This window comes from Bufo gargarizans, chromosome 10 (genome assembly GCF_014858855.1).
Source record: "Bufo gargarizans isolate SCDJY-AF-19 chromosome 10, ASM1485885v1, whole genome shotgun sequence".
Classification (NCBI taxonomy): domain Eukaryota; kingdom Metazoa; phylum Chordata; class Amphibia; order Anura; family Bufonidae; genus Bufo; species Bufo gargarizans.
In genome coordinates, this window is record NC_058089.1 from 81,163,386 (window position 1) to 81,181,160 (window position 17,775).

General features: G+C 44.9%; 1 protein-coding gene across 3 annotated transcripts in view; it reads right to left on the minus strand.

Moving 5' to 3' along the window:
- Positions 1–17,775, minus strand: part of ADCY7 (adenylate cyclase 7) — a 194,241-nt gene that overhangs the window by 113,962 nt on the left and 62,504 nt on the right. For all 3 annotated transcript variants that reach the window (XM_044270006.1, XM_044270005.1, XM_044270007.1), the window contains exon 2: positions 423–888. In XM_044270006.1, coding sequence (XP_044125941.1) covers positions 423–596 — 174 coding nt within the window. In that variant the 5' untranslated portion in view covers positions 597–888. The remainder of the gene's footprint in view (positions 1–422; positions 889–17,775) is intronic.

Below are 17,775 nucleotides of genomic sequence, written 5' to 3' on the forward strand. Positions count from 1 at the left end.
TGCCTTGTGTATCGGCTCACGTCAATGGGCTTTTGAGTAACATTATCTGTCCAGGAGTGACAACGCCAGCTGAAGAGTTTTCTATTAACCCAAAAGCCTATCTCTCGAGCCACATTGCTTTCTTTTGCTCACGGGTAAAACCACTCTCATCTCAGACACTGGATCTGCTAGCAAAAAAAAAAGAAGAATTCAGCACCAAATAAGTAACATACCGATGTCTTCCTTCTTTCTGGACAGTGATATTACACCAGAATGCGGACTACCCCATTACATGTCACAAGTGAATATTAGCAGCTTTTTTTTAAGTTTTTTTATAAACTGACCTTTTATCCACTTTGTACTCTAGTCTTTAGTATACATTTTATGTGTTTTCCGTTTGCTTCAAAGAGGCATGATTAGAAAGGGAAATAAAGTTTACTCACTTTGTTGGTCGTGAAGAAGATGACGATCAGAGTCACACAAGCCGTCCCCACCACAAACAGTAAAATGAGCAGCAGTGGATAGTGCTGGCTTATGCACTGGTACTTTTCGTAAAGTGAATGCGTAATCATCCAGTTCTCGTTGTCCTTGATTAGATATTTCCCTTTGGATGGCATTTTAATCGAGTCCGTCTTCCTCTCTTTCTCTTTAATCCCCAGATTTCACCGCACAAAAGACAGGCCAAAAGCTGCTCGTCTCCCTAGGCTGCTGCGGCGCGTCTGTCTGATTCACATTGTGAGCCTGCATCCGTCGTGAGAAGTCTGCAGCTGGGGCAAGGTAAGAAAACCAGCTCCCTCCTCCCAAAAACATGTGCAGCTTATCGAGGGCTGGGAGCAGGCATGGCTGTGCCTGGATGATATCCTGCCGGGCTAGTGCAGGGACTCTCCGCACACCGACTCCTGCTGTATTCTGTCGAGAGAGACGGAGAAAGGCACTTTTAGTGTCAAATGCTTCATCGCTGTAGGCACCACACCTTCCACACCAGCAGAATGCATGTAGAAAATGAAAACGGATTGAAACGTAGTAGAGAAAAGGGAAAAGGGTAACTTCTAGGAGTTAATGGGGTAATTTCTAGGCGTTAGTACATAAAGGCGAGATTGTCTGAGTACACAGAGGACATGGCAGAGTCCAGCAGTCAGGACAGCTCGCTGAACAGGTGAGTCTGCAGGTGGCTCCTGAAAGGGAACGGAGACCCGAGAGGATGCAGAGCGCACAGGGAAAGGTGGAGTTTCAGGAAGAGGGACATTACAAGGCGTGACATGAGTCAGACACCTCACACCTGGTTTCTCTGCTCTTATGACGCAATTCACATACACTATAAAACTATTCAAGTGCTTGGGGTATCTACCGTGCCCCATCAGTCATCATCTATTCATGTAGTAATAATGCAACCAACCTATTTAGTTTCCTTTACTTAGGTTGTGTCAAGATATTCCACAGCACTATACAGAATGGGACTCATTTACTTAAGCCAGTATTCGATTCCCCCCTAAGATCCATAAATAAGGTTCATATAAACAGGAGCTGCCCCGATGAGACAACAGTATCCGCAAAACACAGATACTGGCTGTGTGCGTTGTGCATTTCGCGGAACGGAACGTCCTGCCATCTATAGAACGGTCCTATCTTTGTCCGTAAAACGGACATACGGATGCGGACAGCACACAGGGTGTTGTCCTCATATTTTGCGGCCCCACTCAAGTGAATAGGTCCACCTCCGACCCGACAAAAAAACACGGTCGTGTGCATAAGCCCCTACTGTATCTCAGAGGAAAAAATGATATATTGGAAGGTAGAAAGCGTTAACCCTAGATTACAGAACATGGATTCAAAGTCAATTGGTAGGATTCCAAGGCTATGCTCACATGTATGTCGTCTTCCTTTCAGAACAGAAGCTACTACACAGCGCTAGAAATGTCACAGGACAGATCACAGGGGCGACTGATGGATCACAAGGACAGGGTCTGTCAGGGTTTCCTTTAAATTCAGCCCCCAATGCCAATGTGTGCCTTTTTACCCAGGCCGATAGAACGGGAAATGTTTGAGAATGAAGGACGTTCCTGATCATTGCATGCAAGAGTTTGTTCCCAGTAATCGGTCCAGTCCTCAGCCAGTGTATACGGCCCTTAACTCAACAAGGGAGAGTTCACATATGCGTTGGAGGCTCTGTTCTGGGCCTCCGTTGCAGATTCCGCAAAAAAAAAAAACTGAGGCCTTTTTCGCCCAATGAAAAAAAACTGGATTCTGAACGGAATTGAGTGTAGTCTGTTCAGTTATGTGCCTTGGTCAGCACTTCTGTTATTTCCGTTGTTCTGTTCCTCTAACAGAGCAGAACAATGGTGAGGCTACTTTCACACTCGCGTTTGGTGCAGATCCATGACGGATCCGCAACAGACGGTTCCGTTCAGCTAATACAACCGTCTGCATCCGTTTGTATTATCTTTAACATAGCCAAGGCGTCTTGAACACCATTGAAAATCAATGGAGGACGGATCCGTTTTCTATTGTGCCAGATTGTGTCAAAGAAAACAGATCCGTCCCCATTGACTTACATTGTGTGTCAGGACGGATCTGTTTGGCTCAGATTCATCAGATGGACAACAAAACGCTGCAAGCAGCCTCCAAAGCGGAATGGAGACGGAAAGGAGGCAAACTGATGCATTCTGAGCTGATCCTTTTCCATTCAGAATGCATTAGGGCAAAACTGATCAGTTTTGGAGCGCTTGTGGGAGCCCTGAACGGACCTCACAAACGGAAATCTAAAACGCCAGTGTGAAAGTAGCTTAAAAAAAAGCGGTGATGAGAAGCCGGCAGGGCTGGCATTTATTTTCTACCGCTTTTGGTTGCTTATTAGCTCTGCTCCATTGGGTACAGCTGTGATCTGTGACTGGGGGAGAGTCAGGCAGTCTCACATCGACAATAGGACACCTACATTTCTCCACATGGAAAAATACTTTCCAAGTCACTTCAGTTTAACCAGAAAACTCGTAAGGAAGTAAAGCAGAGGGTCATCACGCAGTTTTAAGTAGCAATGGACGACATCAAGGAGAAAAGATGAGTGCATGGACGTTGAAGTGTGAACAGAATGACTATGTGTGGTGGGGGAAGACTGTACACAGAAGGGGTGTAGAATGGTTTTCAACAAAAGACCTGGCTGCCCCTTTTCCTAAGCTGCTTTCCCTCCCTCCATGGTAACCAGCCTATTCAGATCACAAAGCACTGCTGAAGACTGGCAATTAACTCATTCTCTTCCAACATACTTTAAGAAAGAAAAACAAAACTGCGATACTAGTGTCTAAAATATGTAAAATCACCACGTAAACCCCTCTGACATCTTGTACTGTAGAGACAGGAAATAAGGTAAGTTGCGTGTACCATGTAATAAAATAATACATAATTGATATTTAAACATTTTTGATTCCTTGGTCAAACATTCCAACTTGGTGCTAGTTCATACAGCAGAAGCCGCTGCGGTTTCCGCCGTGGTTCTTCAACCTGAACTTCGCGGACATGCTCATGGTTTAGCCCCTGCGAAACAACATAACCCTGTGTGTAGACCGCACCAAGAGCAAACGTGCTTTCTTGGTATGGTTGCGTCTATAAATTGTGACAGTACTAAATGCAGCTCAAGCCAATGGGAAGCCGATCCAGCACAGATATCGGCAGCTTTTTGGAGTTGGCAACAGTGCCAAATCCTGCCGGCAAAAAAATGTGAACGGGGCCTTAAACTGTTTAGATTTGAAGAGACATAGGAAATGACAAACTGTCGCATAGCTGTGAGGAGATGAGGTCGGCTCTATAAACTGGCCTGGTTATGGATCAAAGTCAGATTACACTCAATTTGCAATGACCAGTTGACACATAATTAAACAAATGAAACAACTCAAGAACTTGGATCACAGCTCAGAAGAAGCCAGCGCTAAAACATGTTATACATGCATAGCTCAGGGAAAGGATAGACACTGTCACCTTCTAAGTGGTACCTTATCTAGAATACAATGCTTACATTTAGACTATACAGAAATCATGTGCATGTAAGAGTTAAATCTGTAGTAGTGGACATACAAATATTTTGTACAATAAGATGCATCTTATGTTCCTAAAATAAATGTTCTCGTGTCTTGACCAGTTTGGCTTACCGTCACTTTCTGGGAAACAGGAATCTCTATGAACATTTCTGAACTATTCTATAACTTGAGCCAGAACAAAAGGACAGTGCATGCAAATTTTACTTGTAGCCATTTGATATGAGCTGAAATTTACTATATAGTAAAATAACAAAATTCCACAGGTAAAGCTGAAAAGGATTATGAAAAATACATAAAAGTACCTAAATATGTCTAAATGGTTACCAAATGAAGCCACCTTAACTCAGAAGAATTATTTCCATTATCCTCTCCAGCTATGTGCAGCACAGTGGATTTCATACTACCAGGGCTTGCTATGGGAGGGATAACTAATGTGGTGGACTACCGTTCTCATGATTTTTCTCCCCTCAAGACTTTGATTCTTTTCCTCTTTGCTGCATGCATTTCCTTCTGTTAAGATTGCAATTATTCACATAGATCTGCTACGGACACTGCAAAACCTGCTGTCTACTGCCCAGCATTTGAAACACATCGGGCACATTTATCAAGCTAGCCTGTTTTTGGCCATAAAATTAGACAGGCATATTTCATGCGGCTGTCTGTCATTTGCAGAGTTCTTATTAAAAATCGCACAGCTGTTGCATTAGACGAAGTGTATTTTTATTAGTCTGACCTCTGGAGGTTGTTTTTCAGTTAGAAAGCTCATGTATGACACTCCCTCTTACTAGTCACTGGAAGCAGGGGCAGATCCAGAGCCTGGTCTTGGGAGGGGCACAGTCTGTCAGACTGTCACTGGCACCTCCGCATTTGTTCGCAACCTTGTCCCTGTCTCGACTCCTGCGCGGCGCTCCTCTGTTCCGGACTTCTAGTTCCCTGGCCCAGAACTTGGTTGGCGGGCCAAATTAATTAGAATGGCGCCGGCTTGATTCTGGCTGGCAGTAAGATGCACGGGGGGGGGGGGGGGGGGTCGGGTGGAAGGGACAGGGCGGGCCACCAATGTCGGCTGGCACCAGTGTATGTGAAGGGGCCCAGAAAAACTTCTTAAAAAGGACCTTTCATGGGTCCAAACATTGTAAGATAACTATCTGTATATGTAGCGCGGCACCCAGGGATCTCACTGCACTCACTATTATCCATGGCCCGCTGTGGCCCAGTTACCTTCTCCCACGCTGTATGGTAATTGTTACTATCGGAACAGCAGGGAGGAGTCTGTCCTGTTTCTCCCTGGGCCTTCCTCCTCCCTGGCTGTAGCGAGGTCCAATCGCAGCGCAGCGCTCACAGCATGGGTGTATTTTTTTCTCTTCTAGATAGTAGCGGGAGAAGGCAATTGACCTGTGGCCCCCCCCCCCCCTTCCCCCTGGATCCGCCAGTGATTGGAAGCTCAACATGGCTCCTCATGGCAAAGAACTCTCTGAAGATCTGAAAAAAAGAATTGTATCTCAACATAAAGATGTCCGGGGATATAAGAAGATTGCCAACACCCTGAAGCTAAGCTGCAGAATGGTGGCCAAGACCATACAGCAGTTTAACAAGACAGGTTCCACTCAGACCAGGCCTCACCATGGTCGACCAAAGAAGTTAAGTGCAAGTGCTCAGCGTCATATCCAGATGTTGTCTTTCCAAATTAGGCGTATGAGTGCTGCCAGCATTGCTGCAGAGGTTAAAGGAGTGGTGGTCAGCCCGTCAGTGCTCAGACCATAGGTAGCACACTGCATCAAATTGCAGGTCTGCATGGCTGTCATCCCAGAAGGAGGCCTCTTCTAAAGATGAAAGCCCGCAAACAGTTTGCTGAAAAGAAGCAGACTAAGGACATGGATTACTAGAACTATGTCCTTTGGTTTGATAAGACCAAGATAAACTTCTTTGGTTCTGATGGTGTCAAGTGTGTGTGGCAGCAACCAGGTGAGGAGTACAAAGACAAGTGTGTCTTCCCTACAGCTGCTTCTGATGAAGGGACATTTGGTCCCGAAACTTGTTGAGCCGGATTTTAATTACTAGAATAAAGAAAGTTGAAAAGAAGCTTCCCGACTATGGCTGCCTTCATCTTTTACCATCGAGAAGTGATCCAGGCTGGGGGGATACAGGTTTACCAGTGTATTATGCTTATCCAAGTAACCCCCCCCCCCCCCCCCTTCCGTGAAGTGAGTAATAGCTCATTTTATAACATATATATTTCCCACCATCAGTGGTGATTTTAACTATATTTCCTATGCCACTTATTTTATTTATGTTTTATATTTTTACTAAATTATTATTGCTTTTATGGTGTTATATGAAGTACAGAACCGTTGAAACGCTTTTCAAAATAAGACAGACCATTGTTACATCCCACACTCAACGCAGTGGACTGGCGCTCACCTAGGGTCACCTTTGCAGGATATTGGGTATAACCACTCACCCAATCCACCTGCCTCTTCTCCTATACTGTATTCACTTGCAGACCAGTCTGCAGGGTTAACCCTTGAGCAGCCTCTCCACCCGCCCAACCTTCACTTGTCCCTCTCTCCCCTCAACCCTCTCCATCCCCTGGCGCCTCAAGTTTTTCTAGCTCTTCTGGATTTACATCCTACAAGATCCGATTAACCCTCAAACTCTCTCTCTCTCTCTCTCTCTCCACATGCATGGTGGTGAGGTGGGAGTGTGATGGTTGGGGGCTGCATGAGTGCGGCCGGCTGTGGGGAATGGCAACATGTAATGTGACATACTGAAGCAGAGCATGATCCCCTCCCTTCAAAAACTGGGCTGCAGGGCAGTATTCCAACATGATAATGACCCCAAACACACCTCCAAGACGAGGGGTGAACTCACTTTTGTTGCCAGCGGTTTAGACATTAATGGCTGTGTGTTGAGTTATTTTGAGGGCACACCAAATGTACACTGTTATACAAGCTGTACACTGACTACTTTACATTGTATCAAAGTGTCAGATCTTCAGTGTTGTCCCATGAAAAGATATAATAAAATATTTTCAAAAATGGGGTGTACTCACTTTTTTTTAGATACTGTATGGGTGCTTATTCCCCCCTCTTATTTTTCTTCTTCTGTTCTCTCCCTTTTTCTCAGGTTTAGTCTTTTTCTCTTCTTTTACTTTACTTTTCCACCGATACTCTATACTTTCTTAGGCTAGTTTCCCACTAATGGCAAGTTATCTTAGGGTACTTTCACACTAGCGGCAAGGAACTGTCGTAGTTTTATTCCGGCCCCCATATTGCATGTTTGACGTGCTTCTGCCGGAACTCCGGACCGCTCCTATTATAGTCAATGGGGCCGGAGCGGTAGTTCGGGGGCACACGTGCACTAGCGGCAGCACGTATCCGACAGGCTGTTCACCCGCTAGTGTGAAAGTACCCTTAGATAACTAGATCTTGTTTTATTTTGCCCATTTGACATGTTTAAGCTTCTGATACACTATGCATTTGCTTTCTATTACAATTGTTTGTTTTTGTTGTTTCACTGGGTCAATGGAACTGTTATTGTGCTTTCTTTTTTCTTTTTAACAATGTACTTGCTTATCTAAAAACCTCTCATAAAATGATCAAAAAAATGTTTATTAACAAGTTAAGTATAGGTGGTACTACCAGACAGAATTGTCAGTACAGTACATAAATTTTTTTTTTACATAAACTGCAAAATAATAATAATAATAATAATAATAATAATAATAAATAAACCCCTTTAATAAAGCCGTGATAAGAGAAATAATTGGGACAGAAAAAAAAATAATCTGTTATCAGACCTTTTTTATAGAATTATAATAACTAGCACCATTTAATCTCCCTCTCCACAGAATAGTGTTATTTTAGTTGTCCAGTAATTATTAACAGCTTCAGGAAGAACAGCCTCAGACTCAACAACATGTATCCAGGATCTGGCCAACAAGAAAATCACATTTAATTTAACAATATGCTAACTAAAACATTTAAACAAGCAAGTATAAAGAAATATTCTACTTCCAGAAAAAGGAAGGATGAAACACTGCTGTGTCCAACCCACTGGTGAAAACATGTTAATGCTGTAGTAATAGTGCGGATCCGTCATGGATCTGCACAGACGGATCCGTTCAGATAATACAACCGCATGCATCCGCTCAGAACGGATCAGTTTGTATTATCTTTAACTAGGGCTGCAGCTAACGATTATTTGAATAATTGATTAGTTGTCGATAATTTAATCGATTAATCTGGAAAAAAAACACCAAAATGACAAAAAAAAAATGGGTTTAGGCTAGTTTCACACTTGCGGCAGGACGGATCCGACAGGCTGTTCACCATGTCGGATCCGTCCTGCGGCTATTTCGCCGTTCCCGCGGACCGACGCTGGAATTTTGCAAGAACACACAAATAAGACTGAGCAGACATCAGACTAATCACAAACGCATTCCAAAACTCAGCCATTCATAAAGCTGTCAGAAGATGTGCTGATAAAGCAGCTCTGATTCACAAACTGTACTAAGGACTCTATTAGACTGCCTGATAGTCGGCTAACGGACAATAAACACGTCTGTGCTCGTTCGCATTCGCCTATTACAAAGGCAAAATACTGAGGGACCTTACTAGGGCTGCAACGAGTACTCGATTAAATCGAGTAATTCGACACAAAAAAATTCGTTTGTCACGTGACCACGGAGCGGGAGTGAAGCGATTGCAGGAGACGGCACTCTCCATACCAGATGACAATCCCTCGGCAGCTGCTCTCAGCCAATCCCAGTGCTTCTCTCATATACACCTCATGTGAGAGCAGCCATAACAGGCCCTCTGATTGGTTAGTGCAAAGACAAATTCTGATTGGCTATAAACGAATTGGGGGCGGTGCTTAGCACAGCTGGGAAGTGTAGTGGTTTCAGGTTAGTGTGGCCTGCTGTCATTACTGGGGCTGGTGACTACCTGCAGTGCATCACCCTGTGTGCTGTGTGGGCCCGAGCTGCTGTCATGGGGGTAGGTGATGCTTTGTGTTTGCATCATACAATAAGCTAATGTTAACGAATCAACCTGTGGCCTTAAGCACACTACAAAGCCCAGCAAGCCCTCAGCTATTTATGCCATGCAGACACTGAATAGATATTGTATTGGAAGGTGGGGGGATTGTTGCCCTTGCAGTATAAGGTGTCCTTGGCCTCAGCCACCCCATGCAGTATAATCCCCCCCATATAGTATAATGTCACCTTGATGGCACTGAGAGGGGAGAGGTGAAGGCTAGGGCTGCAAAATGTATGGGCTCTGTGTAGCCAAACTTCATCTGGAACAAAGTTGTGCAAGACTTTGGTGAAGGACTTCGGTATTCTTATCTGCGTATTTAAAAACATTTTAAAATAGCAACCGGTAGTGGGCTCTGGTACTGGCTGGTAGCTTGGTACTGAAGCAGACTTCGGATTCCTATTTTAAAATACCTATGTTTTTAAATACGCAGATAGGAATACCGAAGTCTCGCGCAACTTCAGCCGAGACGTTTTCCTACACAGAGCCCATACATTTTAACGCTGTACGGAAACTATCTATGATCCGAAGTTCAATTCACTCAAGCCTAATTAAGACCTATAGTGCATTGTGTTGGAAATAGGGATTTCGGCGGTGCGTTGCGTAACATTTTCCTTTCACCACTTTCTAAAACAGATTTGGGGTTCATGCACACAACTGTATGTTTGGCCCGCATCCGATTCGAATGTTTTGCGGATTGGATGCGGACCCATTCATTTCAATGGGACTGCAAAAGATGCTGACAGCATACCATGTGCTGCCCGCATCCGTATGTCCGTTCCGCGGCCCCGCAAAAAAGATAGAACATGTCCTATTCTTATCTGTTTTGAGGACATGGATATAACATTTCCATTGAAGTGAAAAAGAAAATGGCAGCACGCACACAGCCGTGAGCCGAGTTTTGCGGATCCGCAATTTGCTGACCACAAGACATTAACAGCTACCGTATATATTGAGCTCTTAGACACAATCAAAATCCTAAATTTGGTGCAAACTGAATATGGGGTAGGCATAATATTTTGGCACAAAACAAACTATAGTCTTAAAATATCTGCCCCATTTTGGCTACTTATCAGTGTCTGTTTTCTAAGAGCTGCAGGTACCCAAACCCAGGTTTTGTATGATTACTAAAGGAGAGATTAAGTGAACAGCCTTGTCTGTCTGAATTGGTACAAGATGACCTCAGCAGATAAAGCAGTACATGGAACAAATAAAGGCAGAAGATTCTGCTAAGTAACAGAACACAATGAGTCCAGTGCCAAATTACATATTTTGGAAGGTATTCTTCATTACCACTGTCCAATAAGCTGATTTATAGCTGCAAAATGTATTACCTAAATTGGTAGAAGAAAGCAGGTTGCGAGATTTGTGGTGTGGTAAACAGCTCCATTGTTTATTACGTCTATATAAATCTATATGCAGCAAATTCTATGTAAGCTGGATTTGTTTCTGCACTAAATTGTAATTATGAGTGCAGTTCGACTTCCAAGATAATTTTAGTCTCAGCCTGTCCCGCATCCGTGCTTTGTGGATCCGCATTTTGCGGACTGCAAAACACGGGGTAGTCGTGTGCATGAGCCCTTCACCTTTATGGTATGTTCACACAGCTAAAATCCACAACAGAAAAATCAGTAGCTGAGAAAAGGTCATTTTTGGTGGTTGTAATTTGGTTGTGGTTTCAAGAACTTTTTCCAAGAGTTTTTGGTTAAGGTCTTTCCATTTCCCCATTGAAATCAACTCTGCTTCAAAGTAGTAACTTGCCATTTCTGAAGCCTTCTTTTTAAATCAGCCACTGAAAAAACTACAATTTTTACATTGTGTGCACAAGTTTTTTTGTGATTTTAATACTGATTACCAGGGGATAGGTCATCAGTTGCTGATCGGTGGGGTCCGACACCCGGGACCCCTGATGATCAGCTGTTTGAGAAGGCGGCGGAGCTCGAAGTAGCGCTGCGGCCTTCTCTCAGCTTTGCCTAGGCCATAAAGCAATCATTAGTGTGAAATAACGGGATCCATAGAGTCCATCAAAGTGTAATCCATATCCAGTATTTCCACTGTATTGTACGTAAGTCAAATACTCTGAATGTAATTACATCTTGCATGGCATAATCTATGTCCTTGATTTCAGCACTATGTGCACTGCTAAATGACTTTGTACAATCTGTTCATGACGGAGGTATTGGTTACCTTTCGTCCAACCCCCAATACTTACTTGCCTCTCATCTGGCCCTCAACCCCACCGATACATTCCCAGCTCACTAATCCGAACTACCCATAACCTTTGATAAAAACTCGAGACACCAAGCTGGAATGAATCGGCCACAGCAGCCGTTTTATTAACATACAACAAACATATATAAAAACCATAACACTTTAATGACAAATTCACCCAGGGGGAGGTCCTTGAAGCCCCAAATAACTGAGCCATTTTGCCTCCAGACGTTGTCCACCAGCTCAGAAGCACCACTGAATGGCCCATTCTAATTTCGCCACAACTGGGAGTTCAGCCCCGATCAAGGAGCCCTCCCATCATCCTCACCTGCCGAGCCTCTATCCTGATAGCTGGCACGCCGGGACACCACTTCTCCACACAGGCATCTGCCTCCTGACGGTAACACCACCTCCCTGTAGCTCGGTGCTGCATCGCTCCCGCACTGGTCACGCAAGTATTGCCCATCTCTTCATCTATTAGGCTTACTGGTGGTCTAGTTTCACACTATAGTACCCTGAATATAACCATTCTTTTGCTTATGACCTTAGGATCTTGGTGAACCAAAACAATATGTATTATAGTGATATCTGAATTGATACGTTCATGCTTGCTCTGCTATATTGGAGTCCTCCTTGGTTTAGGTGTTGCTTAAACACCTGAGTAGTGACTTCCGGTTCCGGCGCCGCCATGTGAAGTAGCTTGGTGCAGGAGCATCCCGACTGCCTGCCACAAATCGAGACATACTGCCCGTGCGACTGCCTCTCTGAAGTAGAGAACGGGTGCGCAGGGTGCTACCACGCTGTATGGATCGCTACGTTGTAAGCATGGGCAAAAAACTTAAGAGCAGAGTGTTACCATCGCTGCTGCAAGAGGACGAGATGCCTTCCAACATGGCGCCGATCCCAGACGCGGCGGACTTTATCGCGTCCCAGGGTCAGCCGGAGCAGCTAACAGAGAGAAATGAGGCACAGAATATCATGCCGGACTCCCTGACTAAATATATTGATTATAAGGCGCTCGCAGTGGAAGTCGCTGCCCACCTGGCTCCTGATCTGCGGGAAACCCTGGCCTCTTCAGTCACCCATGTTATGCAACAGCTGCAGGACACCGTGCAACAACATGATGCCAGATTAGATGTGGCTGAATCCCGAATACAGGTGATGGAAGACACGGCAGAATCGATCCTCCACAAGCTGCATAAAGTGCTCATGGAAAACAAGAGACCGTGTGAGAAGGTGGAGGATTTAGAAAATCGCTCCAGACGCAATAATTTGAGATTGGTGGGGCTGAAGGAGGCGATACCGGCGGGGAGCTATTGGCTATTTGTGAAAATGAATTACCCGGTGCTCTGAGGATTTGGCGCCATTGCAAGGTGGAGCGCGCACACAGAGTGGGCCCGAACAATCGCAGTGATGATCGCCAACCTGTCAGGCCTAGACAGGTCATCATGCGTTACTTAGATTACTCTGACAAAGAAGCTATCCTCAAAGCTTACAAAGCGCGTACAGGCCCTGTCATGCTCAGAGGGGCGAAGATTTACATTTTTGGGGACTACTCTGCGGAAGTCTCTAGAAGGAGGAAGGCTTTCTCTCCGATTTGTACGCAACTTTACAACAGGAAGATCAGATTTGCACTGATATACCCAGCCTCGCTTCGAATTTATGGCTCTTCTACGTTATACCATTCGCCGGATGAAGCCTCCAACTCCTTGGAAAGTAACACGTCATCTCATCGGGGATTGCCGACACCGCCGCGTCATCATCGTGATCGGGACTGGGGCTTCAATGGTCCTACAGAAGACCCGCTGATGGCAGGACCACACGAGCGACCCACTGTGGACCGGGTCGGCGCGAGTTCGAGCCAACGTCGTGAGACAAGATGAACTGACTGCGGAGTCTAGCGAAGCACTCCATTGCCTAGGTCCAGGGGACAATATGGACTTCAGAGCATTTAGTCGGTATGTGGTGGGGTCGGCCTGTTGGACGAGGGCGGCCAAGAGCAGTTTTGCTCCCGTAGGGATGTTAAGGTTTCACTCAATCCCTGGGGCCCCGGCTTCCCGAATCCGAGAGGCGGACTCAGTGTGCCCTGCCACTATGTCATTTTATTGTTATTATGGGATGTTCAGAAATTGACCTATTTGCAGTGATTGTTTGCTATGCCTGATTTTAGGGGACAGGAAGCTATTTTTAGTTCAGAATGTGATCTACAAGAAAAGCTGCGAGTGGTCGGGCTGGGCCTTTCGGGCTGGGGAAACCGGGGGCACGAGTTTTCTCCTGCAGGGAAACCGTTTCACTCACTAATCCCTGGGGCCCCGGTTTTCTTGATCCGGAGGGGTGGGCCGATGGACGGGACACACTACACCACATTCTCACTGTTGATATGCTCTGCTCGGTTATAGCTATAGTCATAGTTGGAAATATGTTTTCTGTGGGAGGATAGTTAGGGGAGCGTAGCGATTGTAGCGATCATATCATCTCGATCGTGCGCTTGCACATAGGGAAAAAAGTGAAGTCGATAGAAGACCAAGATTGGCCTTTAGGGTCATATTTAGGGCCTAATATCCTAAGGTTCTACATTTGTTATGGTTGTTTTTGTTATTTTATAGGGATTTTGGGAAATGTTAATCTTATATTTAACTATTGGATGTCTGCCTCTCCCCATCTTTGCATGTGAATTATCACCCAGTGGGAACCACCATGAGAATAGTATCCTGGAACGTAAAGGGGTTGCGCTCCCCTCAGAAGCGTAATAAAATACTCCGTCACCTTAAGAGCCTTCATGCTGACATAGCCCTCCTACAGGAGACGCACCTAACGGACGAGGATTATGTCAGGATGAGGAAGATGTGGGTGGGTACTGTGGTGGGATCCGCGGCAGTCAATCGTAAAGCGGGAGTGTTGATTTTAGTACATAAGAATCTGTCCTCCACTGTTCTAGATCAGTCGCGCGATGACGAGGGGAGATGGTGTACAGCGAGGATCTCTTTGGGATCGGATGAATTCACAATCTACAACGTTTATGCCCCTAATGGAGATAATAGGCCCTTCTTATCTGACTTAGCTGAGACCATTGCCAAAGATGGGTCGCCCAACATAGTGGTGGGGGGAGACTTTAATGCTGTGTACTCCTCGAGGGAAGACAGGAAATCTTCACGGATGCATACTGTGCGCCCCTCCGTAGGAGACGGGACTTTGGTAAAATTTATGGATGATGCAGCACTGATAGATTCCTGGCGGCTCTTAAATCCTGATAGTAGGGAGTATACTTTCTATTCCAATCCCCACGACTCGTGGTCACGAATCGACTACCTTCTCACCTCCAGCAGCCTATCAAATAGGATCTTAGGAACCAAGATTCATGATTTGATCATATCCGATCATGCCCCCATTTCCATAAATATAGCAGAACAGCAGCCCAGGGGCTCAGACATTATTTGGCAGTTTCCAACATTCTTATACCACAATGAGAATTTTGCAGATCTACTTAGGGGATGGTACTGGGAATATAAGGGGGATAATAGTTCGTACCAGGATTCACCATCTATCTATTGGGATGCAGCCAAAGCGGTGCTAAGATGACGAATAATAGCGTATACACGGGGACTCAAGAGGAAAGTGGTGCACGAATTGACAAAACATAGTCAATTGCTACGCTGGGCCTATACGGAGCATATGATCAGGCCCTCAGAACAATCTAGAATACAATGGAAGGTAGCCAGGGAAAACTACGAGTTATGGTACGAGAGAAAGGCGAAGATGGATATGTCAATCTCCACAGCTAAATTTTTTAGAGAAGGCAACATATCAGGCAGACTATTAGCGTCGTTAGTGAAAAACGTTAGACGACAACATCATATAATGTCCATAGCGGACCCTCGGGGCGAGGTACACAAAAAGCCAGAAAAAATTGTATCCATTCTACGTGACTTCTATGCTAAGCTATATGAAGATCCTGGCCCAACAGATCCAATGTCTGAGTTTTTTCTGAAATGCACCACTCTCCCATCGCCGTCGCAGTCCCAGCTTGAGACCTTAAACGCACCGATCACCGACTCAGAAGTAGTGAGGGCAATAAAAAATTCGAAATTACACAAGGCACCAGGTCCCGATGGGTATTCCGTAGAGTTTTATAAGATGTTGGCAGGAGAAATAGTGGAGCCTCTCACAAAGGTTTTTAATGGTATCCTCACGGGCTCACCTTTGTCCTCTTCAGACAACGTGGCTTATATTAAATTAATTCCCAAGCCCGGGAGGGAGATGCTGCTTCCATCGTCGTACCGTGCCATCTCACTTATCAATGTCGATCTAAAACTAGCAGCAAAAATAATGGTGGATAGACTCTCATTGGTAATGCCCGATCTAGTATCCCCATCCCAGTCGGGATTCATCAAAAATAGAGCAGCAGTTTCGAACAGCCGCAAAGTCCTCACAGTACTAGATGCAGTAAAAGGGAAACTTGATAGATCTGTTATGCCATCGTTAGTTTCATTTGATGCGGAAAAAGCATTTGATAACGTGAGATGGGATTGGTTGGACAGGGTTTTGGATGAGATGCAGATCTCCGGTCCCTCCAGAGTATTCATATCAGCACTTTATAGTGATCCCAGAGCTAGAATCTCGACACCCGGATTCCTATCACTACCCTTTAAGCTAGCCAGAGGAACGCGTCAGGGCTGCCCCCTCTTGCCACTATTATTTAATATAGCCTTGGAGCCGCTGATTAGGCTGCTGGAGGAGGGAAATATCTTTCAGGGTATAAAAATAGGGAAAGATGAGGCGAGGACTTCGTTATTTGCTGATGACCTCCTCATTTTTCTTTCTGACCCTTTGTTGGACCTAGAGAAAGTATTGGGACTTTTGGCATCATTTGGCCCGGTTTCGGGCTTTAAAATAAATCTAGACAAATGTATCCTACTCACACTGAGAACTTCCTCGCCAAAACTCAGGCTGCCAGAGTCATGTGATCAGATAGTAGTAGCAGAAACATATATCAAATATCTGGGCATTAAAATAGGGCGATCTCCTGATTCACTTTATGCTCTAAACTATACCCCCTTATTTAAAGCAATAAAGAAAGATCTTGACAGGTGGAAAAATCTTCCATTATCCCTAACTGGCAGAGGACATCTTATCAAGATGATCTGCTTCCCGAAACTTCTATATCCTATGCAAACACTGCCATTGCTCTTGAAACACACTGACATCAGGGGTATTCAGTCCATGTTTACATCATTCCTATGGTCAGGGAAAAAACCTAGGGTGGCCCTATCCAAGCTAATGTTGCCCAGATGTCAAGGGGGTTTGAACATCCCAAACATACAGCTGTATAACCTGGCTTGTCTATTCAGACACTGCTTAGATTGGACACACAAGACTCACTTTTATTCCAACCCTATTCTGGAACAGCAACTGGCTGGTGAATGGCCGTTGGTAAACTTGTTGCATACTAGGAGGCAGGCACTCCCACCCCATCTAAAACACTCACTGATGCTAAGAGACACCATGGTTACTTGGAAGGAGGTACGTAAGTTAGCCAAGAGACCATTCCTGGCTTCCAGAAGCTTGGAACTTAGGAGACACCCGGAATTCCCCTTAGGGGCGCAAAACAAAATGTTTAAGATCTGGAAATCCAGAGGAATACGCACATTTCTAGATGTGCTCCACATATCTGAGAAAAGATATCTGACGTTCCCAGAATTATGTGACAAATTTGGCCTTGATGGTTCCCAGTTTCTTGCCTATCAACAACTTATACATTTCTGTAGACAGAGACTGTTAGATGTCTCTAGCGAATGTACAAATCAATCTTGGCATTCTCATTAACGCGTGGTGATGCTAGATACTCTATCTCCCATATATATCTTGTCATGAGAGAATCAGCTGACTAAGAAGGTAGAGGCTGGCCTTTTCAAAAAATGGGGGAGGAAACTGAAGGAGTCCGTTGCCAGTGGAGGAAGTTTTGATGGGGTGGATGAGAGTTTGTAAGGCAGTGCCTTGTGAAAGGTGGAGAGAGTCACATTTCCGCCTCATGCACTTCAGCGATTTATGCATTCAACATTTCAAGAAGGATCCCAAAAGAAGGCTATTCAACAAAATGCCCGAAATGCGGTGTAGAGCAGGCAGACTTGTTATATTGTGTGTGGGAATGTACATCTGTTCAGACCTTCTGGAAATCGGTGTCTGATTGGATCAAGGGCACATGGGGGGAATCACTAGCCCACAGTCCTGGCACATTACTTTTCCATATTTTCGAAGATACCGCTAAACCTCAGGTTGATTGTTGATGTGGCTCTGCTGATATCTCTCCGTGGCCTTCTAAATTGTTGGCTCAAACCTAACACCCCTCAAATTAGTGAACTGGTTTCCCAGATGTCTCACTTCATGTAAATAGACAAACTTGATACGGAGCATCAAAAAGAGAAAAAAACAAAGGGATTCTTCCGTAAATGGCAGACCTTCATTGAAAAACATCTCCCACGGAGAGATATCACGGTACTAATGACATCCTTTAGGTATACAGAATG